General features: G+C 42.0%; 1 protein-coding gene across 17 annotated transcripts in view; it reads left to right on the top strand.

Annotated features, from left to right (window-relative positions):
* Kiaa1217 (KIAA1217 ortholog) overlaps nucleotides 1-26,743 on the top strand; it is a 477,384-nt gene that overhangs the window by 198,588 nt on the left and 252,053 nt on the right. For 16 of the 17 annotated variants that reach the window (XM_013515417.1, XM_013515414.1, XM_013515411.1 and 13 more), the window contains one exon: nucleotides 3,479-3,762. In XM_013515417.1, the coding sequence (XP_013370871.1) occupies nucleotides 3,649-3,762 (114 nt within the window). In that variant the 5' untranslated portion in view covers nucleotides 3,479-3,648. Of the gene's footprint in view, nucleotides 1-3,478; nucleotides 3,763-15,590; nucleotides 15,994-26,743 lie in introns of those variants that run through there. The other variant, XM_013515416.1, reaches the window with a different exon arrangement.

Below are 26,743 nucleotides of genomic sequence, written 5' to 3'. Positions count from 1 at the left end.
GAGAAATGGAAAAGCAATGTAAAGTGGAGGAGACTTTCCCAGTGAAAAGTATTAGAACAGAATGAGGGTGGAGAGAGTCCACAAGCTGAGGCCTCTCAAAGCTTAACATTGGGAGGCTGAGGCAGGAGGAGCGCTGTGAGTTCAACGCCAGCCTGGGCTACATGGTGATTTCAAGGCCACCCCGAACTACATAGCAGGACCCTATGTCAGGCCCGGCCCGCTACTGAAAACATTGACAAAAGACAGGTGGCGACCTCCAAAACCATCCATCTAGCCCGTCCCCAATTTATTTTTAAAAAGAAAGTGAAAACTTGTTATGATCTCCAAGGGGTTACTGCTCTGGTGAAAACAACCTCTTCTGATGACCCTTGCATGAAACAGAATAGATCATTGGCATCTGTGTGATGTGGCCAGGCAGGGTGTGACTTTCTGCCCACTGTCGGGACTTTGCCAGGACTGTAAGTGCATGAATATTTATCCAGATGGGTGTGTGGGGGTGTCTGTGTGTGAACGGTCTCTGTAAAGAAGTCACAGGAGTCTTTCCAGGGCCTCAATCCTGTTCATGAATATAGCTGTCCTGGGTAATTTTTAAAAGACATTTTTAAAAGATGCCAAAAGTAATCTTTAAAAATCCACTTAAAAGTCAATAGTGTTCTATCAGGTAAACAACAGTTTCGGTTAGTGCAAAATGTGTGCTCAGCACACACTCAAAAGATAAAGCTAAGGCCAGGCGTGGTGGTACACGCCTGAAATCCCAGCACTTGGGAGGCTGAAGCAGGACGATTGCTGTGAGTTCAAGACCAGCCTGGGCTACAAAGTGAGCTGAAGACCAGCCTGAACTGCGTAGTGAGACCCTGTCTCAAAAAAACCAAAACCAAAACCAAAAACAAAAACAAAAACAAAAAACAAAAAAAAAAGATAAAGCTAAGCATCTTTAGATAATACATGTATTTATCACCCTGAAATATGGCCTATTCAGCATTTAGTTTCCTTCCTTCCTCCTTCCATCCCTCCCTCCCTCCCTCTCTCTCCTCCCTCCCTTCCCCTCTTCCTTGTTTCTGTAGGGGGTATCCAGCCCTGAGCCTTGCACATACTAGGCAAGTGCTCTGCCACTGAACTGCACCTGCAGCCCTGCATCTACCTTTATTCAATACATCCTGTAGCTTCAATAGTATTAGGGCAGTGGCCCTAAATAAGGTAACTATACCATGAGTCAGAAGGATACCCTAAATAAGTAAAAATACAGTGAGTCCCTCTTTTAACCAGTAGTTCAGTCTTCTCCCCTTAAACTTACTGCTGAAACTGATGAAAAGTAGAAGGATTAACTAATTTGTGTGTTTTTCTTCCCTTCCTTCATCAGTGTCTGATGGAGATGGTATAATTAGCAATGTAATGAGAAGTGAAGGGTAAACAAGAAGAATTATTCCCACAGCACACATCAAGCTTTGGAAGACTGGAACAGGAAAAGCAGACTGAGATTAAAATATTTTCTATGCCTAACCAAAGGGAGTCTGTACCTAGAGCTCTCTGTGCATATGATTCTAGGCTGAGAGGAAGGAAACTGTGTTGGTGGCTTTGCTTTCAGGGAACTGCTTTGTACCTGGACTCTGGACACCTGTTGTCTTACATCACTAGTGTGAAGGTTTGTTCTCTGTTCATCTGAGAAGCAAGTGAGCAGAATTCTCAAATATGGCGTCTGTTCTTCTGCATTTAATTTAAAGATAAATTATTGGCAAATAAACTGCTACTAGAAGTTTTTTAAAATTTAGAATATATTTAAAGGATTTACAGGTAGAAGGCTCTTGGCATTTCTAACACTAGTGCAACTTGTTTTATTAATGAAGAAAAGGAGACAGAGAGGGTTCAGATGGTTTGTTCTAAATCTAGGATGAAACCCAGGACCCCCAAGGCCCAGTCTAATGATTTTCCACGGAATTCCGTGGACAAGGACTCAGAAAGACTGCAGGGTAAGCTCTGTTTGCCATAGGGAGAACCTGGCGTCAGAATCAGAACCTGTCCAGCTCCTGAAATGTTTATGAATGATCTTTATTTTCCCCGAGTCTGGCTTTTTAAAGAACTAGCTCCTTTTTCTAGCTAGTGGGAATATTCCTGAAAGCTGGTGTCCCGGTTCTCCAGCCATTGAGAATGAACAGAGAGGAAGGGGTGTTACTTGCACATGTCCTGTGCTCCACGCGTTGAACTTGGATGTCTCCGTTGATGTCTTCTAAAAAGGAACAAATTTGTCCCTTAAAGGCCAACTTGGGAGCCATGTGTCTAAGTCCAGGCTATTAAAACATACCATAAAAAACAAAAACAAAAACAAAAAAACCATACCATATGTAAAATGGGAAGAAACTCAAAGACAGAAACTAGCTTGGGGGAATGGAAATAAGAAGGAAGGGAAAAGCAAAAGGAAAAATATATATATACACACAAGATAGTTAAAATAGTTATACTACCAATTTCTCTCAGTTCATTGAAAAGATAGGATTGTGCTAATATTGTTTGGGCAATTAAATGCTGATATCCCGTACTCTGAGTAACTAATTTAAAGATAACAATACACAATGTATTAACCATTGTTACCTTCCTATCATATTGTTTTGGAATTTTGTTTGTGTGTTTTTGGTCAGTACCGGGAATTGAACTCAGGACCTTGGGCTTGCCAGGCAGGCACTTATGCCGCTGGGCTAGATCCCCGGCCCTGTTTTGGAATTTCTTTGTGTGTGTGTTTTTTTTGTTTTTTGTTTCTTTAAAATAAAAAAAATTTAAAAAAATAAAATTAAAGAACAACAACAACATATCTTTGTGTTTCAGTAAAGTCCCCTGCAAGTAAAGTGTGTCTAAACCTTCTCTTTCCATGCCCTTGATTATTACTCCTAGTATTTTTTCTGTTTGCCTGCCTTATGCTAATGGGAGAAGTGGAATTTTCAAGTGGCTCACATGTGTCAATGGTTATATGACTTGTGTGTAGGGTAACAGCTATTTTTGTTCCTGGTGATGAAGCACATGTTTCAGAAACTGTCTTCAAATTATAACATTTTTGAAAAGTCCTGTTATTTCAGTAATTAAAAATATAGAAATAACCTGAATCGCTGGAGCTAACTTTGCTTCAGTGGCAGACAAGGGTAAGGGGTGTCCCAGCTGCCTGCAATGAGCTCGTCAGAACACGTGCTTTTATTTGGAATGAGCTCATGGAAAAAGAGCCAGAAATAGCAGATTTTTTTTTTTTTTTTTTTTTTTTGCTGTAACATCTTTTATTTCTAAAGTATGATTTTTCATATTTCTTTTGATGACGTATATTTTTTCCCTTTTGGCTGAAAAAAATGAACAAGGAAAGAAAAGAAGAAATAGAAAGGAAAAGGTTTGCTTAGTTACCTTGATGGGTTAACCATGGCCTTGTGCCCTCGCGGTGTTCTGCAAATAAGATCTCTGGTGTGAAATTGTTAATTGTGAACTATGTTTTTTCGCCGTGCAGAACACAGAAAAGGCAACCTGCATGTCACATCCTTAGAAGATGCGGAATGCTGCAGGACCAAGGAGCGCCTTTCTAATGGAAACAGTAGCGCCGCAGCCTCCAAGTCTGCCCGAAATATCCCGAGGAGACACACGCTAGGTGGGCCCCGAAGTTCCAAAGAAATCCTGGGAATGCAGACATCGGAGATGGATAGAAAGAGAGAAGCATTCCTGGAACATCTGAAGCAGAAATACCCGCACCATGCCACAGCGATCATGGGACACCAAGAGAGGCTGAGAGACCAGGTACGGCACGCTGCCCTTTCCCCTTGTGTAGCTCATTCCTTCTCTTTCTCCTCATCTCCTCCTCTCTCTCTTTTTTTTCTCCCCCAGTAGTAGAACTGAACTCAGGAAGTGCTGATCTGCATCTTTAGCCCTCTTTTCTCTCTGATTTTTATTTTGATATAAGATCTCACTAAGTTGCCTAGGCTGGCATCATGCTTGATCCTCCTGCCTCAGCCTTCCTAGTAGCTAATGTTACAGGTGTGTGCCACTGCACCCAGCTAGGTCGTTCTTCAACAAATGTGAAGAAGGGCAAAAGAACCTGTAGTTCAGGCTGGCCTTGAGTTCACTTTGTAGCCCAGGCTGGTCGTGAACTCACAACGATCCTCCTGCCTCAGCCTCCCGAGTGCTGGGATTACAGGCATGCGCCACCATGCCGGCAGAACCTGTAGTTGAAAGGGGAAAAAAAATAGTTTGGTGGACTATGGCTGCCACTTTGTTGTTCCAGATCTCTGTTCCAGCTTTTCTGTAGAAAAGAGCTCATCTGCAAGCTCAGTCCTCTGCGGCCTGAGCAGAGAGGAGGGGTCCCCTGCGAATGCAGGTTCCCCTGAAGGACGTTCCAGGTTCCCCCACACTTACAAAGTGTAGGAAATGCAGGTGTTATTTCACTAAGTGAAGTGTGGCACCGACTATAGTGCACCCTGTGAGCGCTGCGTGCTTCACACAGCGAGGGAAGGACTGAATGAACACACAGATCCGTAAATAACACTGTCAGTGCAAAACGGAGCATAGGAGGAGACACTTGCGATGAAGCCCTTTCCCTGAAGCTGACGTGAGCCTTTTGTTTCTGCTGTTTTCCTTTCTTCCTTTTTAATCACAGCTGGTTTCCTTGTGCATGGCTTGCTTTCTGCTGTCTTCAGCTACCTGTTTTCCCTGGTTATCTTGACAGCCACACAGATACCGCCCAACTGTGGCTCTCGGAGTGTTTTTGTTTCTTGGCTGCGTGCAATTACTTTTTAGCAGACGGAGCAGGCCTGGGGTCATGGGAGATGTGAGGCTTCCTCTGTGGATCTCGCTGGTGTTATCAGACTGACTGGAGGAGGGAGTGGTTGATGGGGAAGTGGAACGCACTCAGCCTTTGTGCATTCCAAGGGGAGGGGATGGGAGGGGAGGGCAGCACCCACCCTCTACACTGTAGGTGGAGACAGTTTAGGGCTTTTAGTCTGCCATCTTGGTCTTGCCAGTTAGTTGCCAAAATCATGTCTGACTAACTCAGCTTTTGAATATCCAGGGAAAAGAAGACCAGCACCACCTGTGTAACTTGGATCTGTACTTTACCCTCAATCTCATTTTCTCCCTTTAAAAAGAGAAACTTTCCTAAGGGAATCATGATCAGAAGCCTTTAAAATGTGAAATGTGCCTTCTGGACCTTGTGTTTGCTTTTTGATCACATTGCCAAAAGGCAGTAGAGTCTGAAAAGGAGAAAGAAACAGGAATCTTGACCTACGCGAAGAGGGACTAATGACTCATTCTTCAGTAATTAAGAAAAGAAGAAAGACTATTTTTTCATGTTAAGTACATTTAGAAAATGCCTCTTATTTTCCATTGATAGAGTTGTTGTGCATTCAAATAATGGGATCTATGCTTGTTTCCTTGTGTCTGTTTTTGAGAGACACTATGTTTTACCCAAAGCTGTTTAGATTGAGGAAACACAAACTCAGAGAAATTAGTACACAGTTCGCTAAACAAAGTTTGGGATTTGAACTGCAGTGAATGTGAATTCAGAATTCTTGCTTATTCAGCTCTCTCAGAAGTTGAAGGTAAAAGCTTATAAGTTTAGAACAGTGTGGCCTGGGGAAGGGGTGTGTTAGGGGATCTCATGAAAACAGTGATGAGGGTAAGAAAAGAGATTTTAAAAAGTGTGTTGAGTGAGAAGGGAGAACATATTTTTCTTTCAAACTTAAAATGTATTAATTTTTCTGAAAAATTACCCTGTCAAAAGTGGTATCCTTGAGCTGGGCATGGTGGCGCACTCAGGAGGCTGAGGCAGGAGGATCCTTGTGAGTTCAAGGCCAGCCTGGGCTACAAAGTAAGCTCAAGGCCAGCCTGAACTGCATAGCGAGACCCTGTCTCAAAAAGGCCAAAAAGAAAAAAAAGTGGTATCCTGTTCCTTGTCAAGAATATTGCAGCTATTATTCTTATTTATGATGTCATGATTATTGCTATTACTATGAGGATGGTGGCTTTGGCTGAAACTCTCACAAGAGGAAACGACTGTAATGAGAAGCTTGCAAATGCGTGGTAACCGGTGCGAGGGAAGAAGAACATGGTGCAGTGTGGGAGCTTCCAGCTCTGCCCTCTTGTACATCTCTGTCATAGTTGTAGTCTCGCAGTCCCACGTGGCTGGTCAGCTGTCCCTTTCTCAGCATTGCAGGACGGACAAATGTCACATTCTGTCTCTCTGCCTCTTTCATATTCCACGAGGATTGTGCCAGGGCAGAGAGATTTTAGTATACAAATCTGCATCCACGTTTCAGTCTGTTGCTGTACTTTTGTAAACAAACCCCAACCAACATTGTAAACACTGGAGGTGAGCTTAGGAAAGTTTATGAAATTCTACACACATTCCAGAATCTTCTATCTTTTTTTCCATCCTTGGTCTCCTACCCCTAGTTCCCTTTTTCTGGCCTTTTCTTTGTAACACCCTCTTTTCTTCCCCCGGTTTCTGACCAGGGTTTATTCCTGGCCTCCTTTGAAGGGAGATCGCATGACCGACAAGGAGGAAGTCAAATATCACAAGTTTGATGTGCATCTCTAGATACCAAGGTTCTAGGTACAAAAATTCCTCCTGACGCTGTTCATGGCCGCCTCCTTGGAGCAGGGGCCTTAGTGATACGCAGAACAGAGCCGATGAGTGAGGCGGAGAATATGATGTTGAAAATAATACATCTTGCACTTTTCATGAAATATCTATCTCAGGTCTTATTCCTTGGTATTAAACATAATGGGAGTAGAGAGAGTATGTCTTATGTTTCATTTTCCTGTTTGTTTTGGTTTTTTGGAGGAGGGGCAGGGTCTTACTATGTAGTGCAGGCTGGCCTTGACTCATTATGTAGCCCAGGCTGACCTCAAATTTGCAGCAATCCTCCTGTCTCATCCTCCCCAGTGCTGAGATTATAGGCGTGCACCACCACGCCCGCCTGTCTGCTTTGTTTCAAACTCTTGAGTTCACCCATGGGACGATTCATGGTTTAAAAGCTTACATTTGAATTGGACGTGGTGGCACACGCCTATAATCCCAGCACTTGGGAGGCTGAGGCAGGAGGCTTGCCATGAGTTTGAGGCCAGCCTGGGCTACATAGCGAGTTCAAGGCCAGCCTGAACTGCATAGTGAACCTCAGTCTCAAAAAACTGAAAACCAAAAAATAAACAAACAAAAAAGCTAACATTTGAGTTTTTAAAAATATGTTGGTAAGGAGTTGTTTTTTTTTTTTAGTCTAAAATATTGAAGAGCCAAGAAATTACTTTAATGCTATCTGTAGTCCTCAAAAAATGCAGATGACCATTACTGCCCCACAGTGCTTATCTGCATAAGAGTGGCTGTAACTATCACCGGCTCCTTCCACCTTCCTAGCCCTTTTAATTGTGCAGGGCAAGCGGCTGGCTGCCAAAGCCTTGGCTCTGGAGTCAGGACTGGTTGGAATCCAGCCTTCACCATATGCTAATTGGGAGATTTGGAGCTAATGACTTACCTTTCTCTGTCTGGGTTCCCTCCTTTGTCAAAGGACAATAGTATCTACATCATAAAGCACTGAGAAAGACTGCTGGGTCCGCTGACCCTTTTAAAGGCCACTCTTCCCATCACACCATTCTGGTTTATGGTGTTAGAAAGAAAACTGTGAGAGGCTCTTATTTCAAAATTAGTGTTTGAAAGCATTTTACTTTTTTAATGAGCAAATATCTGAGCACCCTAAGTGGTTTGTTTTCCCTATTTTCAGAATTTTTTTTTTTTTTTAATCTTTTTCAGACAGGGTTTTACTATGCAGTTCAGGCTGACCTTGAACTCACTTTGTAGCCCAGGCTGGCCTCAAACTCAGAGCGATCCTCCTGCCTCAGCCTCCCAAGTGCTGAGATTACAGCATGCATCACCATGCTTGGCAGAAAATAATTTTAGTGCTTTATGAAACTTCTTTCTTTTTTTTTTTTTTTTTCATTAAAAGCCTCAAATTTCGCTTTCCTTCATTTATGTATCTCATGCATATTTATTTCCCAAATACTATGGTAAAGGTTCATGCCGAGTACAAACTATAAGACATGGCCCTAGTTTCAAGTCAGTAAAAGAAATAAGTGTTTACAAAGATGTACAGTCTGGCTGTACTAGAGATAGTGACTCATTCCTTCATCCGATACCATATACATTTTGAGCATTTCTCATCTAGCTTATGCAGTCCCCTAAATGCTGGCTTTATGACTGCGTATCCTCCACAGTGCTGCTGTGGCTGGGTGTCCCCCAGGCCTCCATAGCACCCCTCAAATACCCAGTGCTCCTCCCTACCACCTCTCCTCCTATTTACCATTCTCTACCATAATCCACTTTACTGGGTGTGGAGAGGCAATTGTGCTGACAGCTTTGAAAAGGAAAATGTCCACTAGGGTGTTTATTCATCACCAGCCTGAGTTATAACTCATCTTTCTCCTTCAGCAACCCCTGAACAACTTTACTCACTGAAGAGCTGTCCTGTGGAAATTAGAACTTGTGTCTTTGGTTCAGCCTCCACTGTGTATTCTTTGACTGGCTTTTCCTTTTCAGAGATATACACTTGGCCTTATCAAGGGTCCTGAACAATTAAAGACAGAGACTAGGAAAAGTTTTAATTACTTTTGAATCAGAGGGCAGATCTCAAGAAGAGAATTCTGTTTACAGTTGGTTAAAGTCATTTTGGGCAAAACTCAGAGCAAACAATAAGAAGTATTATCAAGACCAAGAAAGAAATAACCTTTCCGTCTTGAGTAAAGCATGGAGATAGTCAGGACCTGTAGAATGGCTGTGCACATACCCAGTGTACACAGAATGAGGACAAGAAAGTTAAAGGAGAAATGTACGCTGCTACCAAGCACTCTTGTGACCTCACCTCCAAATAGAGGACGCTTCCCAGGTGAAAAGCAGGGCCAGTGCAGAGCAAAGCTGTGATATTAGATCATAGCACTTCCAAGCACAGCAAGCAAGCCTATGATTTAAAGGGTTTTGCTGTGAGCTTTGCAGACCGTGGGTGCTAAAAACTGAACTGCAAAGGTGACATGCTTTCAGGACAAGCACATGCTGTACCATATTTTTGTAGAGAGGGCATTTGATGTCATAAACCAAAGGGTGCAGGCTTCCCCTGCTAATTCCTCCCTTCTGTATACTATGTTTCAGTAGCCAGTTGGCCCCATTCTAATACAAGTTATAAGAAGAAAGGAGCTAATAGTAGAGGTATACAGTACTTTAAAATTGATGTATTGGTCAGTTTTATCCAGATTATGCTGTATAACAAATAAGCCTTTTGGTTCTATTGTGGTATGACACATGCTGTCATGTGGCTTTCACACACACACACACACACACACACACACACACACACACACACACAGTCTGTTATTGCTTAAGCAGGTCTCCAGAGAAGCTATTCATGCAAAGATTTAATAATTCTAGCTAATTCCATCTTGCAATGGTGCATTCTTACCACATGGTCCAGTATCAGTAAGCACAAGACTTAACGGAGACCTTGGAATGGCTGAAGTGTCAGCCTGCCACTTGGATCTGCCTTGAACAATTTGGAGGAAAAAAGGAATTTGGAAAGAAAAGAAGCAGTGGCATACATAGTGGTGAAAGCTGAGAAAGATCAATACAGGGAAAATATGCTTGTTGCCTAGACAATAGTGAATGGAAGACCCTGGTGTCATAACAGAATCATAAGCTGCATGTAGAGAAGTTGTGCTAGTGTACATGTGAGAGTGCTTAGTGAAGTGCTGGAGCCCTGTGAGCAGAAAACATGCTAGTGTTGGAAGACGCAGTATCAAAACACTTTTTTGTCCTCAGAGAAAATCACATGGTTTTGGATGTGTCTAAAGGAAATGAGCATGCACCTGGGTAGCAATAAGAAACAATGATCATCCGAACTTGGCTGTGATGAAAAACAACAGTAAAAATATGAAAAGAAAGATGCAGTCTGACATCTTCGAGAGATGATGGTACTCAGGAGAGTAAATAAAGACACTAGCCTGGAAGTGTTTCTGAAAAAACTCACAGTTTGAGTTGTGGGTCAAGCACTTGCCTTGCGTGTGTGAGGACCTGGGTTAAATTCCTAGCACTATAAGAAAGAAAAAAAAAAAGGGTATGGAAAAACTGGAATATTCCGTAGCAGGACATCTTGCAGCAAGGACGCAGGGGTAGAAAAGATTAAATCCAGGGGTTGTAGTTGTACTTGCAAAATTGATTCCCATTTGACTTTGACCCTACAGAATACAGAAAAACAGGAACAGAATGCTGCATTGGAAACACTCCCAACACGTGGCTTTTGATCCATGTTTAATTGGATGCCACCAACCTCAGCGCTGGCTTTCATTTTAATTAGTGCTGGAGAAGGAGAAGACAGGGCATCTTGAGGGAGGTGCTGTGTTAGGAAGAGCTCTATAAAAATCAAAATAAAATTCTAGTGGAAAACCTGTTAAGGCGTGTCCAGGAGTAAGTAGGAAATAAAAGGGGAGGCAAGGACCAAAGAACAGCTATGCCATGGCAGGAGACACCTGGAAAATCACGATCGGCAAAACCTAGAGCAAAATTGCCACCAGAATAGGTGCAAATTTTCAGTATTGAAGGATCTAAAAAAGCCCACTGTGATTCAGTCCAATACGGAGATGCAGAATTCATATGCAAATATCTAAATTGCCCTTCCCATCCTCACTTTTCTCAGGTTATTTCTCGCCTGTGTATTCATGGTTCCTTCTGCAGGTGTGTTCTCGGATTAATTCGATCAAATGGCTGTTTATCACGGACCTTTGTGCTGAGCTCACCCTTCAGTTTTACATAAAAAGCACAAAACCATTGGGTAATTCTGGTCTGCTGTAGCTGAGTTTACATATACTAGGACACCCTTCACTGTGGGTGAGTCATCTCTCTTCCCTAAGACTTTTTCTTTACAGTAGAATGAGACAAACAATAGTGTCATAGTGAGGATTAGATGAGGTAATTCACTTCCACCGTAGCAGATGTTGAATACATGTCAAAACTCTCCTCAGTAAGTGGAAGGTATTCTGGCTGGAAAGTCAAGGCACCTGGACATTCTGAAACAGTGGAAGTTCTAAATTGTAGTGATCTAGACCAGCATTGTGTACAACTATGTTCCCCAGAATCCTAGAATCCTAGGTTGTTAATAGCTACTTGAGGAATAAGGAGAAAATTTCAAACTGGGGGGAAATTCTTGGGTAACCAAGGTGAAATGAATTTCTGTGCTGCAGGGCTGGTGAGATCTTTGTACGCGCTAACAGACATTGTGAATGTTTTTTGGTTTTTTTTGTCTTTTTGAGACAGGTTCTTGCTATGCAGTTCTGGCTGGCCTTGAGCTCACTTTGTAGCCCAGGCTGGAACTCACAGTGATCCTCCTGCCTCAGCCTCCGGAGTGCTGGAATTACAGGCGTGCGCCACCATGCCCGGCCTTCTAGACATTGTGAATGACTCTCTCAGATAAAGATTTGTGGGCGGGTGGATGAGGAATGAAATAGTCATTGTTGCATCTGGAAGTGTAGCTCAGTGATGGAGGACTTATCTCACATGCCTCAGGCCCTGGGTGCCTAACACAGAAGGTAGGAGAAAAAGAAGGAAGAGAGGGACAGAGGTAGGGAGGGACAGAGAGGGAGGGAGTGGGGAAGAGACAAATATTCAGTATTTACTAAAACTGACCCACAAAACTATTGTTTTAGGGGCTCACTTTTTGTGTGTGTGTGTGTGTACGGGGAATCGAACTCACAATCTCACGCTTGCCAGGCAGGCGCTGTGCAGCTGAGCTAAATCCCTAGCCTAGGGCTCGTGTTTAATGGGACATGTGTTAGGAGAAGGTAATATGCACTTCAAAACCTTGCTAGAGCTCAGAGCTGTAGGAGAATCATCAGAAGGAAACCTTTCACACTGGAGGCCAGAGTTTGAACGGAGCTACTTAGAATAAGGGGTGCTCCTGGGAATAAAAGTATTCTCCGAATTACCTGTTTCCCCACTGCCCCGCATACTATGCTGGGATTACAGGCGCTTTGCCATCGTGCCTGGACTGTCCCTTTCTTTTGGTTTTAAACATCTCAGCCTAACCAGAGCATCCCCTATACAAAAGCACGCTGAATATAAAAGCATGAGAATCACTGCTTGTTTAAGTCCAGCATGGACATCTCCCTCCCACCTCCGTAATTCTTTCTCCAATTACTCTATAAAACCCCTATTACCCTTCTAGTTAATACCAAGAATTTAATGCCGGATCAGTTCTGAGAGAGCAAATATTATCGTGCTATCCTCTCATGCCTATGTTTTATTAATATTTTTCAAAGAATTAACTTACATTTATTCTTTCCAGATTATTGTCTATCTCATTATTTTTAGCTTTTATCTCAATTCCCTTTTTAGCTTTTTTTTTTTAGTTATCTTTGTTGTCTTATAATTTCTTAAATCGAGCATTAATTTTGTTTTTAGTGTTTCTCTTTTAATACTGAAGGCATTTAAGGGCGTGCAGTTCCTGACACTTGCATGGGTTGTGTCCTGCAGTTTTTTATGAGATGTTTTCTGTTTCATGCCTTGAAGAAAGTTGAAATTTTCCATTTCATCATTTGGCTTAAGGGTTGATTGAAAGTATTTAGTGTCCAAGTAGTTGTGATTATTATTTGTTTGTAATTCATTTGGATATAGTCAGAGAATACAATTTATAAAATTTCTACTTTAAAGTTTTTTTGGTTTTGCTCTTATTTTCTTGGCTGGCCGTGAACTCACTGTGTAGCCCAAATTGAGTTTGAACTCATGGTGATCCTCCTGCTTCAGCCTCTTGAGTGCTGGGATTACAGGCATCCACTACCACACACCTGGAGTGTGTGCTCAAATTAGAAAGTGTATATTTGTTGTTGGTGGTGGTTTTTTTCCTATTCTCTTTCCTCTGTCTCTGCTGTGAGCCAGTGTTCTCTCCTTCTGCACTGTTGCAGAGCCTTGTACCATCTATTAAGTTGGTATCTTTAGGAAGATCTACAGAAAGTCCGTTTATCCTTTGCAATCCAATATGTACTTTCAGGTTAGCCTTCCAAATAAATCCTTTTGACCTGTTTTTAATTTAGTTAGGATTTTAGTATCTCCAATTATGAGAAATTTTATGAAAAATAGACGTAACGCAGCTGTTGCTTAAGCATATAAGTCTGGGGTTCAAATCTTGGGCCTGTTTAGGTTCCCACTGAGATTCCAACACTTGGGAATCGTATAAACCTAATTAATTTTCCACGTCTGTAAGGTTTGCTTTCTCCACCTATAGAATGGGGAATAATAGTTGTTCTTTCGTCATACTATTGCTGTGAGCTTGAAGTGAAATAAGAATTGGTCGTTTTAATGATAAAAATATTGGAAAAAAAAGATAAAATATTGGTTTTTCTATTCAAAGAAATGTTCCTTTCCTACATGACAATTTCTAACTCAGGTTTCTTTAGAAACAAAAATTCAGGCCATACATGGTTAAATCTGATGTCTTTTTACCAATTATTTTAATTTTATATTTCAGGAGACTTTTGTGTGAGCAGTTTTCCACTCATTTTACAAATTTAAGAAACAACACTTTATTTGCCCCCCCCAAGTCAGTTTTAGATACCTATGATGTTGCTGAATTTAGTGGCAAAACTGGTCGTCTACTTGCATGAATTGGCTAGTGCTGAATCCCAGGAACATGTTGGTGCCATGAGAGTGTACTCAGCTTGATGTTGTTTGCATGTGAGGACAGCGAGTAAATCATTCCTGGCCTGGTCACCTCTAATCAAGTGCTGGCGTTTGTGCCAGGCCCTCCTAAGTTGCCCTTACTGTTGTTGTCCAAAACTTCCCCACGGAGAATGGTCCAGGATTCCCACATCATCACAATGATGTCATCCTTGGCTACAGATCTGCCATCCCCATTTATCTCTGCCTGCCTGCCCATGAATGGGTTAATCTAGTTGTTTTCACCTCTGAATGATTTCTGTGATTATCTCCATTTGCCTTTCACATTCTGTTGGTATTTTTTAAAATCTCTTTTCCAAGCTTGACTTCAGCAAGCAAAAGCTGGGATGTTATAATTTCCTAAATAACCCAAAGGGAAGATTTGACCTGTTACAGCCACTCTGACTGCACTGTCTCATGCTCTTGTCTCTAATGGAACTTTGGAGAATAACTGTCATTGAAGAGTGTGCCCCGCATCTGCATATACCACTGGATAAAACCTGGATCCCATTCTGTCTTGTTTGTGTTTGTTTCATATTGTGGCGCCCCATTGGGCAAAGCATAAACTTGGGCTTCATCTGTATTTTCAACGCACAGGGCCAGTAATTTAATCTCTGACAATAGCCATGCCTCCCAGGAATATTCCAACTCTAGCTGCTGTATTAAACCGGGCGAGTTCTTGGTTCCCTTCAAAGGAAATGTCCCATCTGTTGACCATGAACTATGGAAATACAGAACTCAGAATCATCAGAGGATGAGATCAAAGCCTTTATAATTCCTTCATGAAATGACCCATCGTGAGTTTTTTGGGGGTGGGGGTTGGGGAGGCAGCTCTTGCTCTGTACAAATAGTGTCTGGAGCTCAGCAAGGTGTAGAGGTTAACAAATTCGCTCTAACTCTTGAGGGCCGACGCTGCCGGGCGCGTGCAGTTTGCAGCAGGCTCTGTGGCAAGTTGTAGCAGGCTGTTTTTCAGCTAGTGCAGCCTCCGACACGGTGCAGTATTGCATCAGATTAAGCTTGAGGCTGCCTTAATGTGCTTCTCAGCTCATCCTTTGCCGGATTTCATTCAGCTGCTTGTTCAGAGCCACCAAAGAACTTAACGCCATGGCATGTGACAGCTACTTGATAACATGATGATAAACTCCCTTGGGTTTGGACCAAGTCCCACTCAAACCTTTCTGGGCCCCGAGAGGTCAGCAATCCTAGACTTGCAGTGTGAGATAGATGTACAGTGAATTTAGAGGGGGAAGAGTGTAGAGTCCATCATGACCAAGAGGATCTGTGTACAAATTTGGCAGAAATGTGTGTGCGAACAGTAAAGATTATGTGAAGTTCGTGATAGTAAAGTTGTGTAAGTGAAAGAAAGACTAAATGTCTTCTACAGCCTGTTGGCCATCCCTCCAAAGCCAGAAGTAGAGTTTGTGTTATGCCGGTAATTTAAATACACTGGGATTGACATGCAAAAGATAGGATTTTGCTAGGAAAGAGTTAAATGCTGCACACCCTCTCCCAACGTTTCTGCAGCCACGGAGGCCAAGGGAAAATACACACAGGTATGCACATCCACACACAGAGGCCAGCAGGGAAACCTGTTTTGCAAGTTTTGCTGGTTAAAAAGTAGAAAGGGGGTTGTTGGAGAGTAGAGTGGGAAAGCCTTAGAAGTATCAATTGATTTTTTTTTTTAAACCTGAGTTTTCAAAGTAACTTTATCCTGCAGAAAGAGGCTCACATGTGCCACTGTCGTTTTTTTCTTCCACTGATTAAGTGCATTGTTAGACAGGGAGGGGCAGATTAACGAATGCCTATAATTTTGATCATTGTTTTCTGCAAAACAGCTCAGTCTTTGAAAATGAAGCCATCGCTCTTGGCTAGGTTTCTGCCAACAGCACAAATTACGCTGTGCAGAGACCAAAGCCCCTTTAAAAAGGTTTCATTAATGAATAATTTCAGACGATTGTTTAAGTCTGCGCCTGACAGGTAAAGTTGGCACGTAGGCAGGTGGGGTTAGGGTTTCCATGGAGATTTATGATGTCATGCTTGAAAGAGCATGTCAAGACAGCAGATTTAACAAGTAGCTACTCAAAAAGTCCTATAGGCTACAAGTCGGTTTTATGCAAATGACAAGAGTTTCACTCAGAAAAATTGCAAAAGCAAACAGCGGAGACATGGAGGGCGGGTTTACCTGACAGCTCTCGGGGTGACCCTGGAGCCCACCAGAGGCGACAACTTCCAGAACACAAATTCAGTTTTTGGCTTTAATGGCTGCGTCACCTGTCGAGCTGTGAGTACAGGTAAATATGCATTTTTTTTCTTCTAAGTTATTGCTGAAAATTATTTGGAAACATCATGTCTGTTTCTCTGCATTGTCCTCTTGGCAGGAAGAGCTGAATCGGTAAGCACAGCTTTCCCACACCGAATGCACGGGCTGCCAGGCTGTTTTAAGGGCTTTTTTGTGGAATGAATGGAGGTTTTTGAATAGAGCTGAAAAACAAGCCGATGCATTATGCATCATGCTGATTTTGCCCTGTGAATAATGCTATAAGAATGCCATAAATAAGGAGTAGAAGGATCATTGGAGGATTAAGATACTATATGTATTTATTGATTATTCCGAGATGCTGAAAGTTTTTATTCTTGTGTTTTCCTGTGGAATTGGGACTGCATATATTTCTATACTTGCACTTCGTAAAATGCCACAAAATCTTGGAACGTCGCAGAAATAGTCTTGGGCTTGGCAACGTTGCACATTGTCTTCTTTTAAAGTTGTACCTGCAGGCTCTTCTCATAGGGGCATTTTCTGGAAGTAGAAAAAAAGTCTTGTTTGTGATAGTAGTTTGTGGAGTTTCCGGGAATCTGGTTTTCCAAACTCCAAAAAAAGACAAATAAAGGCTTCTTGGGGGAAGAGTGCAGTACAGGTAAAAAGGTGTTTTGTAAAGTGTGCTTTACAGAAGAAAACTGGTGGGGGGCTTGGTTTGCGTCAGTGGCAAGGGAGGTGAACAGTGTTAGCCTGCTGAGTGTGGTAACGGTCGTTTGAGGCAGCTGTGGATGGGCTGGAGGAAAAGGGTTACTTCAGGGGGCTTAGCTGCGGAGGGAGTAGCTAAGTCCATCAAGCTGAAGAAGGACACAAAGAGCACTCATTTGCTCCTTGTATACAATGTGTGAGGCGAAAGCACAGCGTCAGTATACCTATGAAAGGGGAATTTGGAGTTTTAAGAGAAAAATACTTAGAAGTTTAAAAACTATCTGTACAGAGACCTGACATGCTGTGGTCATGGAATGTGGATAGGCACCAGAATCGATGTTGCTGTCACATGATTGTCACCATACTGGTGGCAGATCAGGCCGGCAAAGGCAGCCCTGGGAGCCCTCCGTTGGCGCGATGCGAGCTGTGTAATCTGGGGAGAGTCCATTCATGTCCTGAAGCCTCGATTTCTGCCTCTATCCAATGAGAGGTGTTGTAGCACAATTCTAAGTATTTGTGCCTCGCATGTTAGAGATTTTCCTTGTTTACTATTTATAAGGCAGTGGACTATTTATTTCCAAAGTCTTTTTTAGCTGGGTGTGGTGGTACATACCTATAATCCCCGCACTACGGGAGGCTGAGGCAAGAAGATTGTAAATTCCTGTCTGGCCTGCACAATTTAATGATGCTGTAAGACCTTGTCACTAAATTAATTAATTAATTAATTAATTTACTAATTAGGGTATGGGATGCAGTTCAGTGTAAAGGCCCTGGATTCAATCTCCAGCAGTACAACAAAAAAGCTTTTGTTTCCTAGTCTTTGCTTTATGTTATTACAACAGCTTAGTAAGGTCATCAGAGTCACTTTATGCCCATGTTATAGATGAAGAAACTATGGCTTAGCAAGATACAGGAAAATACAATACAAGGCAATAAACTGCCCTTCATTTCCTGTACTATTTTCCTCTTTTAGAAGGCATGGAAAAATTGTCAGTGAAATAATTCCCAGCAGCAGCGGTTATTTCTATACATTAATTAAAATACAAAACATGGTCTCAAAACAGCTAAGCTAAGTTTTTGTTTGTTTTGTTTTTCTTCCGGTACCGGGAATCGAACTCACGACCTTGCGCTTGCCAGGCAGGTGCTGTGCCGCTGAACTAAATCCCCAGCCCCTCTACTTTTTTACAGACTTAATTATGGTTATGCCACCTTTTTCTAGAGCAGCTGTAAAAGTCATGTTACTTTACTTTTTGTTGGTATCTACTTACAGGAGTTTAAGTCACTAGAATTTTATTTTATTTTCTGGTACCAGGAACTGAACTCAGGACCTTGCACTTGCTGGGCAGGTGCTGTGCTACTGAGCTATACCCCTGGCCCTAGAATTTTCACATCTTATTTGCCTCATATTTTCTTGGTCCCAGGAGAGGAGTTGAACTTTAACATTATAGGTATTTGCTGAGCAGGAGCCTTTGTCTCCTAGAGACCATGGGTGCCACAGAGGCGAGAGCAAGCCAGGAACTGGCTGCCCGGCCCCTTACTTGCCCTGTGCTCTAGGCTCTGGCACCTCCTCCCTTCTCTCCGTCCTAGACAGGTCCCCAGCCCATGATTATAATCCCATTCCACGTCCATTGTGTGGAAGAGGTGAATGTGTTTTACATTGTGTTATTTTTAGCAGCCGTATTTCCAGCCAGGGAAAACACTCTATTAGTTTCAGGGTTTTCCTAGCTACTTTCCCAATTTTCCCACGTTTTGCATGTCGCGCTGTTTAGAATTGATCAGATTCCACGCTGCTGGAAGGAGGCTCTGAGGAGGAATCCTGGGTGGGCTCACCAGGTGGAATTCGGGAGGCTCTCTGACAAGAGAGCTGCTGAGGCTGAGCCCTAGCAGACGCCGCAGACGATGGTCCCAAGAATTCGCCTGTGTGCTCACTCCCATTCCCAGTGCTGCGGTGGGGGCTGGGAAGAACGCTGTAATCTTATCTCCAGGACAGATCTGGAAGTCTGAAAGCAAACACTTCATTCACTATTTCAGTACCACAAAGCAGCAAAGCTAAGATAGAAAAGGAGCCCTGAAACCTAACAGCAACGGGTACCAGTATTTAAGGTAGGTTTGGAACCACTGGTGAACGTGCGTCTTCCTTTTGTTTTTTAAACCTACAGACCTTGTTTGAGAACTTTACTGAGACTTTTTGTTGCACTTACTTGTAGTGCTGATCAGCTTTAGCTTTTTGTTTGTTTGTTTGTTTTGAGACAGGTTTTCAATATGCAGTTCAGGCTGGCCTTGAACTCATTTTGTAGCCTAAGCGGGCCTCAAACTCACAGTGATCCTCCTGCCTCAGCCTCCTGAGTGCTGGGATTATAGGAGTGCGCCACCACACCCAGCTATCAGCCATAGTTTCATCAGTAAGTAGTGGTTGCATCAGTGCAGCTCTGTGCACCAGGTGGGGTTGAGTAACCACTCCTTTGCGCGGAGTCTGTGGCCTGAGTGAAGGATCTGACTGCCTGGGTTCGAATCCTGCCCCCATCACTCCTAGCACAGGCTTTGCGCTGAAGAGCGCTCCTAGGTTTGTTTCTATTTGAAATAAAATGAAACATATGATTTTCATAGACTTCTTTGTGGTGTTGGAGATTGAACCCAAGGCCTCAGGCATTTTGGGCCACTGAGCTACACCTGCAGCCCCCTGGGCAAGATTCTGAGATCACTAAATCTGCTCTCCCTTTTGGTTTTGTAACCAGCGGCCACAATTCTGGTTTCTACACAGCCTCTGGGCTGTGGAGGGGGGAGGGAGGCTGAACAGCCTGAGGTGGGGAGGCGCAAAGGGTGAAGACTGGGATGAGCTTTATCCTAATGACAGAAAGCTCTGGAGCTTTTGCTGCCAGGCACCGGACTAAATAGACAGCGGGATAAATGCTGCATGAGTTATGGAGCAAATGTAAAGTACTGTGCACGTCAAGAGATCCTGCGCTAGATTTTATGGGAGGCATGAGTTCTGTCAGTTCAGAGCACAGGGAGATGGCAGCATTTGTGGCCTCGACGTCCCTAGGGTTCCATGCTGTGGTTTAACCGCATGCCTTACTTTTGATCATGTGGTCTTCTAGCCTTCCATTCCCTTCTGTCTGCTGGTGAAAGTAACTGAAATGATAGCGCTATTGTCCACTCTCCGTCTTATTTTTTTCTAACTTTTTATTAGTACATATTGCAATACATACTGCTTACATTCCCTGAGGGAACTGGTATATGTACATAACATATCTCAATTCTTTATTTTCCCCTTCCTCTTTCTTTCTAGTGTCAGATTCATTTATTGATGTCTTTATAACGTTAATTATCATACATATAGATTAACAGCCAAGCTAACAGGACAGAAAACATAAAACACATAAGACAATTAGACTAAGTCAAGGCATACTTTTAAAATACATTGTCTATGCTGGACAGCAATAACTTTTTCTCTCTCTTTTTCCTCTTATCTTTTATTTTTGTACTTTATATATTGAATTTCTCATCTAAGAGAGACCATGTGATATTTAAGCGTGTATATCTAATTTGCTTCACTTAACATTATGGTTTCAAGGTTTATCTAGTTTCCTACAGATGAATCAAGTTTATCCTTCTTTATGGCAGAGTAGTACTCCCCTGTATATAAATACCACATTTTCTTTATCCTTTCATCTGTTGGTGAACATATAGGCTGCTTCTAAAGTTTAGCCATTATGAGTTGCACTGCTATAAACATAGGTGTGCATATATCACTGTGATATGATGTGTATAACTCTTTGAGGAAGATCGGAGGGGAATAGCTGGGTCAAATGGAATGTCTAGTTTTAGTTTTTTTGAGGAATTACATTCCCACCAACAATGAAAAGTCCCACTCCCAGCCTCAGCTGCCTTTGTTATTGGTTGATTTCTTGATAATAGCCATTCTTTCTGGAGTGAGATGGAATTTTACTGCTCCCTTTTTTTTTTTTTTTTTGGTACCAGGAATCGAACTCAGGACCTTACAGTTGCCAGGCAGGCATTTATGCCACTGAGCTATATCCCCTGGACCCTTTACTGCTGTCTTAATTTGAATTTCTTGAATGGCCAGTGATGTTGAATGTTTGTTCACATATTTATTGGCCATTTGTACCTCTTCATGAGAGAAGGGTCTGCTCATTTTGTATTTCTTTCTTTTTTTTTTTTGGTACCAGGGGTCAAACTCAGGACCCTGCGCTTGGCAGTGTCTGCTCATTTTGGATGTTCTTTTTTGATTAGGTCTTTAAATTTTGGGGGTCAATTTTTTTAAGTTCTTTATATATTCTTATATATATATGATATATAGTATATATATTTGTTGATTCTTGGTGTTATTTCTTGTGCAGCTGGGGTTTGGTTCAGAAAATCTTTGCCTACACCTTTGTCTTATGTTTTACCTATTTTATTTTCCAGCAGATAAAGTGTTTCTGTTTTAACATTTGGATCTTTGATACATTTTGATTTGAGTTTTCCACTCTGTTTTACTGGGGTTGGTAAAGACAGATGACCCTGTCAGCTTCTGTAAAGCTAATGGGGTCCTCGCTCTGCTCACTGGCCTGCTGTGTGCTCTGCTCGCTTCTCATGAGGTGGAGAGAGCGCAGACCCCACTGAGAGCTCTTGTTAGGCTGCCGTGTAACACCTTGTGCTGTCTTTGGCTATACTGCTTTCCTCTTGGGAGCAAAGCAGGTACACCTCACGTGTGCTGGGAATGGCTGAGAGCAGAGGGCCGGATGGACCCTTGGTTGTTTTTCTGTCTTTGACGTGAAGAATACTCTATTTGTGAATACTCTACAGAATGTCACAAAGACATCCACTCTTGTTTTCCTCATGCTTATTAGCAAGGTAAATGTGCTGTAGCTATCATTTGCTGTGCTGTTCCAGAAGGGACTGTCACGTTTTGCAGTTGTCACTTTGAATTTTGCAAGAGAAAGGTTGCATGGGCTCCCGCCTTTTTAAACTGTATTTGATTTTTTTTCTTATGTTCAGTTTTAAGAGTACAAAAGACAGTGCTCTGACCAGTTGCCGCATAAAGGACAATTTGCAGTTTCTTCTCTGTGGAGAGTATGTGTGTATGTGTGTGTGTGTGTGTGTGTGTGTGTGTGTGCGTGTGTGTGTTTATGATAGTGAGAACAACTTTGATTTAAAACTATACTCTCCAGAGCAATTATGATAGTGGCCCCATCATATATTAACTTGACCCCTTTTTAATTGCTGTTTAGATTGCTTCTTTTTTCACTCCAGGTTATCAACAGTATTGCAGTGACCCTGTCTGTATCTATGTACATGGCAATGCATCGAAGGACAAATTCCTAGATGTCAAATTGGATTACTAAGGTTGAAAGAGAGCTCCCATTTTTCTCTAAAAATAATCTATTTATTCTCTTGATACAAATAGTGCAGGAAATGTTACACACATTCAGGTAAACCAGTTGAGAATAGTCATGACAATAAATGAAGCAGACCCGAGATGCAGGTATGAATGCATACTCAAGCTGTAGAAAGTTGCACAGCTTACAGATTACAAGGCAGTGTAGATAGCATGATACCATTTGTTTTAAAGAGGTGGGCCTTGTTTGTATGAAAATGCATATATCTCCTGTGTGTGCTTACTTGGACGTGAAGAAGTTGTGAATGATGTCCAATAAATCAGAAAGACTAGTAGGCTAGTGAGCATGGAAGTTTCATTTTTTAATGTCTATACTTCCCTACTATTTATGTTTTTATCATAGGCATCTAATATTATGACATTTAAAAACTCATTTACAACATAAATTGTTGCCCTAGAGTGTCCTGGGTGATCTTCTGCAGGAGGCCAGCTGTTTCCAGGCAGGCCAAGACAGTGACTTCACATCACGTAGCAGCACACGAGCTTGTGCAGGCTTTCACGTAGCTGCCCCTTGAAGAAGGAAACAGTCTTTTCTTTCTTTTTCACTTTTAGCAGTGGGTTCTCGTCGCATGAGTAGTCTCATGCCGGCAGAGTCTTCCCTAAACATGTTCCCTCCAGTCAGGATCCCTCTTTTCTAAACAGGATCCCTATTTTCTTTGTTTGTTTTGTTTGTTTTTTGTTTTTTTCCGGTACCAGGAATTGAACTTATGTCCTTGCGCTTGCCAGGCAGGCGCTGTGCCGCTGAGCTAAATCCCCAGCCCCAAGGATTCCTGTTTTCTGAACAAATCTAAACCAAGCATCAGGTGTGGTTGGGTTAAATATTTTTTAGCTTTTCAGCAAATACTGTAAATTCATCTCCATAGGGCAGGGCATCTTCTGACCTATTATGGGGAACAGTCTGTTTACAATAAAGTCCCACCCTGTCACACTGCGCTTACAAATATTTGCAAGCACTTGTGGATAAAGTATATTTAGGTTTATATATGAAGCCTGTGGCTGTACAGTGATAGTTCAGCTTCCTACATACAGGAAATTTTAATACATGGAATTTTAGATTTGAAAAGACTATAAGACTATGAGACTTTTTTGTTTATACTAAGGCAAGTCAAGGAAAGAAGGCACATTGCCAGAGGATGTCACCTGAAAGAACAGAAATAACACACTTTGTACTCCCAAATCTCTGAAGAAAGCCTTGGACATGCTTTTAAACTTCAATTTCTTTTTAATTCAGAGGTGCAGAATACATTCAAACCGCAAGGACAGTGGATCTGATTTAGACGTTCTGTTAGCACAAATCAGCACCTATCTTCACTGTAATTAGACTTTACTTCCTTTCTCCTTCTCAAAAGCTACTTCTGAAACTTCATATTTTCCCTGGATACATTATTTTTGACTTCATAAAATACCTCACTTATGCAGCTAACTGCAAATATTTGCAAAGGGAGCAGATGTAAAATAAACGTCTCTTAATGTAGTGCTTTGTGAATAAACATATGCCTGACGTTACTTGGTTAACCTAAAACATAATGAAAAACAACTCAGCTTACAGGAAAAAGGATAAAATCATGCCCATGATGTGCAAATCAAGGGAAAGGTATAATTTAAGCAATTCCATTAAAGAGAATATAATTAGTGTAGCCCCAGGGTGGAGGTAGATCATTGTAAAGCCAAACTGAACTGTTTCTATATCCTTACAAAAATGAGCCAAGTTTCCTATATCATAGGATAAATTCGATGTTTTCTTCCTCCAAATATTTTTTTTTTTTTGGTCTTTTTGAGACAAGGTCTTGATATGCAGCTCAGGCTGGCCTTGAGCTCACTTTGTAGCCCAGGCTGGTCTTGAACTCACAACGATCCTCCTGCCTCAGCCTCCCAAGTGCTGGGATTACAGGTGTTCACCACCATGCCCAGCTCTTCCTCCAAATATTAAACACCACTCTTTTAATACATACACATTCATTTCTCAGATACCTATGCCTTCCAGTGCACTATAATAATATTTTGCCTGTGTCCAATCAAATGTCTGCAAATAAGTACAGAAATTAAAATTCTCACACATATTATTACTCAGTATATGCCACATTATTATCTACACATTATTTTAAATATAATCTTTTTTTGTTTTTTTTTTTAAAAAATACCCCTCTTTCTCTCTCTCTCTCTCTCTCTCTCTCTATGTGTATATATATATATATATGGCAATATAGGGTGAGTATATGATAGGGAGTTGATTATTTAGGCAGAGAGGTGGGGATTTGAACTGAACAATTCTCATTCAAGTGTAGGGTATTCTTCCTGGATCCCTGAGGGGTATGTATGCTATGAAAACTGTGGCTTATTTTATGAGGTAGGATTTCCAAACACTGTAATCACGTTGGGAATAATTTACCTCTTGCCTGTGTAGCCTGAAGTTCTCTTCTGTACCTCCTACCTGTTTGTGTGTGTGTGTGTGTGTGTGTGTGTGTGTGAGAGAGAGAGAGAGAGAGAGAGAGAGAGAGAGAGAGAGAGAGAGATTTCAGTGATACACCAAAGGGTGGAGTCAGGTACCTGAGAGAGTAGGAACAGCTGTCCTGTTGCTACTGCTAGCAGCAGTCTCAGAAATGGCAGGCAGGGAGAGGTTAGCTCACCCTGAAGTAAAGCCTGGAGATTATTACCTGTCAGGAATGTCAAAAACATTTGTTAAGCAACCTTCTTCCTGGCGTTATAGGGAGAAAGCTGTGCACGTAGATCAAATTCCTTTCCTAAGAAGACTGTACTCTGTGAACAGACCCTCAGAATTTACCCCAGAGAAAGACCACTTGATGGTTCATGGAACTTGCTTCACAGCATAGCACGTTCACAGGTTTCCATGTTCACAGTAACCCTCAAACACACACATTTATGTTGCCAATTCTTTCACGTGGGATTTTGAACGTGCTCACTGGAATTGAAGCGACAATTTGGATAACTTTCATAGGCCAGAAATAAGGATAGATTAGAGGCAACTGGCCTGGGGCCAGGTCTCCAGAGAAATTGGTCTCTGAGCCATGATTTCTGCAAATTTTGATAAAATACTGAAACTTGGCTAGAGATGTTGCTCAGTGGTGGAGCACGTGATTTGCATGAGGACCTGTGTTTGATCCACAGTGTAGCAAAAAAATTTTTTTAAAAATTAAAAAAATTTAAAAATCACAACAAAGAAAGAAAAACTACTAAAACTTTGTAGAATCAGGCATTTTCATATAAAATTAGGTGTCATATCTTGAGAGGAGGAGACAAGTCATGATTATGGATCAATCATATGATTTGATAGGGCTCAAGAAATTTGACAGGGCTCAAATTTCTTTTGTCAGAACGTTTGCTAGAGCTAAGTGCAAATTCTGGGGTTCACTGTAGCCTCCAACTGTCTGTCCCACTCCTACCTGCCTCTCTCACTTGCCTCACTCCTGCTGTAGACAATCGCCCTAAACCACATTTTTGTGGCTTTCTCCAAGAGGGACTGTGGTGAGGTGGGGGCAATCCCACCTTTGTTGCTGGGCAGACTCAGAGTTGAGAACGGGTTCTGCCACTTACTATGGTCTTGAACAACTCACCTGATCTACATAAGCTTGCATTTTTGCATCTGTGGAAGGGCTGAACATTCTTACCCAGGAGTGGGCTTATAGATCAGACACAGTGTGTGAGAAGTACTTAACACAGGCATGTACTCATTTCATGGTAGCAACTATAATGGAAGCATTTCACATTTTGAATCAGACTCAATCAGTGTCTTAAGTATTCTTACATTGCTCAAGGTAGGAAGGACCTTTGAGCTATTACAGGAATTGTCCAAGTTCCACGGGAAAGGAATCTGACACTGGGGGAGTTGACTAGTCAAAAGTCACTCGGGATCTTAGAGGCAAACAGGCCTGGAAGGAGAGGCTTTTCACTGATTGATCACAAAAAGGCCTCCGAATGTGATGTGATGCTTTTGGTATGTGAGAGTGCTTTTTGAAGCTGGATGTAGTGCTGCACACCTGCAACCCCAGCCCCATAAGAGCCTGAGGCAGGAGGAGCACGAGTTTGAGCCTAACCTGGGCAATTTAGTGACTTATCAAGACCTCATCTCAAAAAAGAAAAAAACATCTGGATATGTAGCTCAGCATGAAGGCCTTAGTGCCAAAAAAGGGTGTTATTTGAATTCTAAAGTATAAGAACAAGATAGTTTTGATTAGCATAAAGATTGGATTTAGAAAAAAAAAAAATTACCACTCATTCATTCAGTACTGATTGGGTCTCTAGTTTAGACAGGCCCCATGTCAGGGCTCAGGGAATATAGCACTAGATGAGAAGTCAAGTCACTCACTACCCTCACTGAGCTTAGAATCTAATGGGGGAGGCCAAAGAGACCACAGGTATGTAACAGTCACCTCCTTTTCCATGGTTTCACTTCCTACAGTTTTAATGCAGTGTAGTCAACCTCAGTCTGAATGTATTAAAATTCCAGAAACAATGAATGCTTTAAATTGCATGACATTCTGAGTAGCACAGTGAAATCTTATTCCTGCTTTAGATGTGAAGCATATCTTCGTCCACTGTGTCTGCAGTGTATATGCTGCTCTCCCTTTGGTAGACATCTTTGGTTATCTGATCTATTGTCCTTTTCTCACAGAGCTTGTATCCATGTAACTCTTATTTTACTAAGTGGCCTGAGACTGCA

This window comes from Chinchilla lanigera, unplaced genomic scaffold (assembly GCF_000276665.1).
Source record: "Chinchilla lanigera isolate Chin_1 unplaced genomic scaffold, ChiLan1.0 scaffold00028, whole genome shotgun sequence".
Taxonomy (NCBI): Eukaryota; Metazoa; Chordata; class Mammalia; order Rodentia; family Chinchillidae; genus Chinchilla; species Chinchilla lanigera.
The sequence above is the reverse complement of the archived record's forward strand: the minus strand, read 5'-3'. Positions and strand labels throughout refer to the sequence as shown.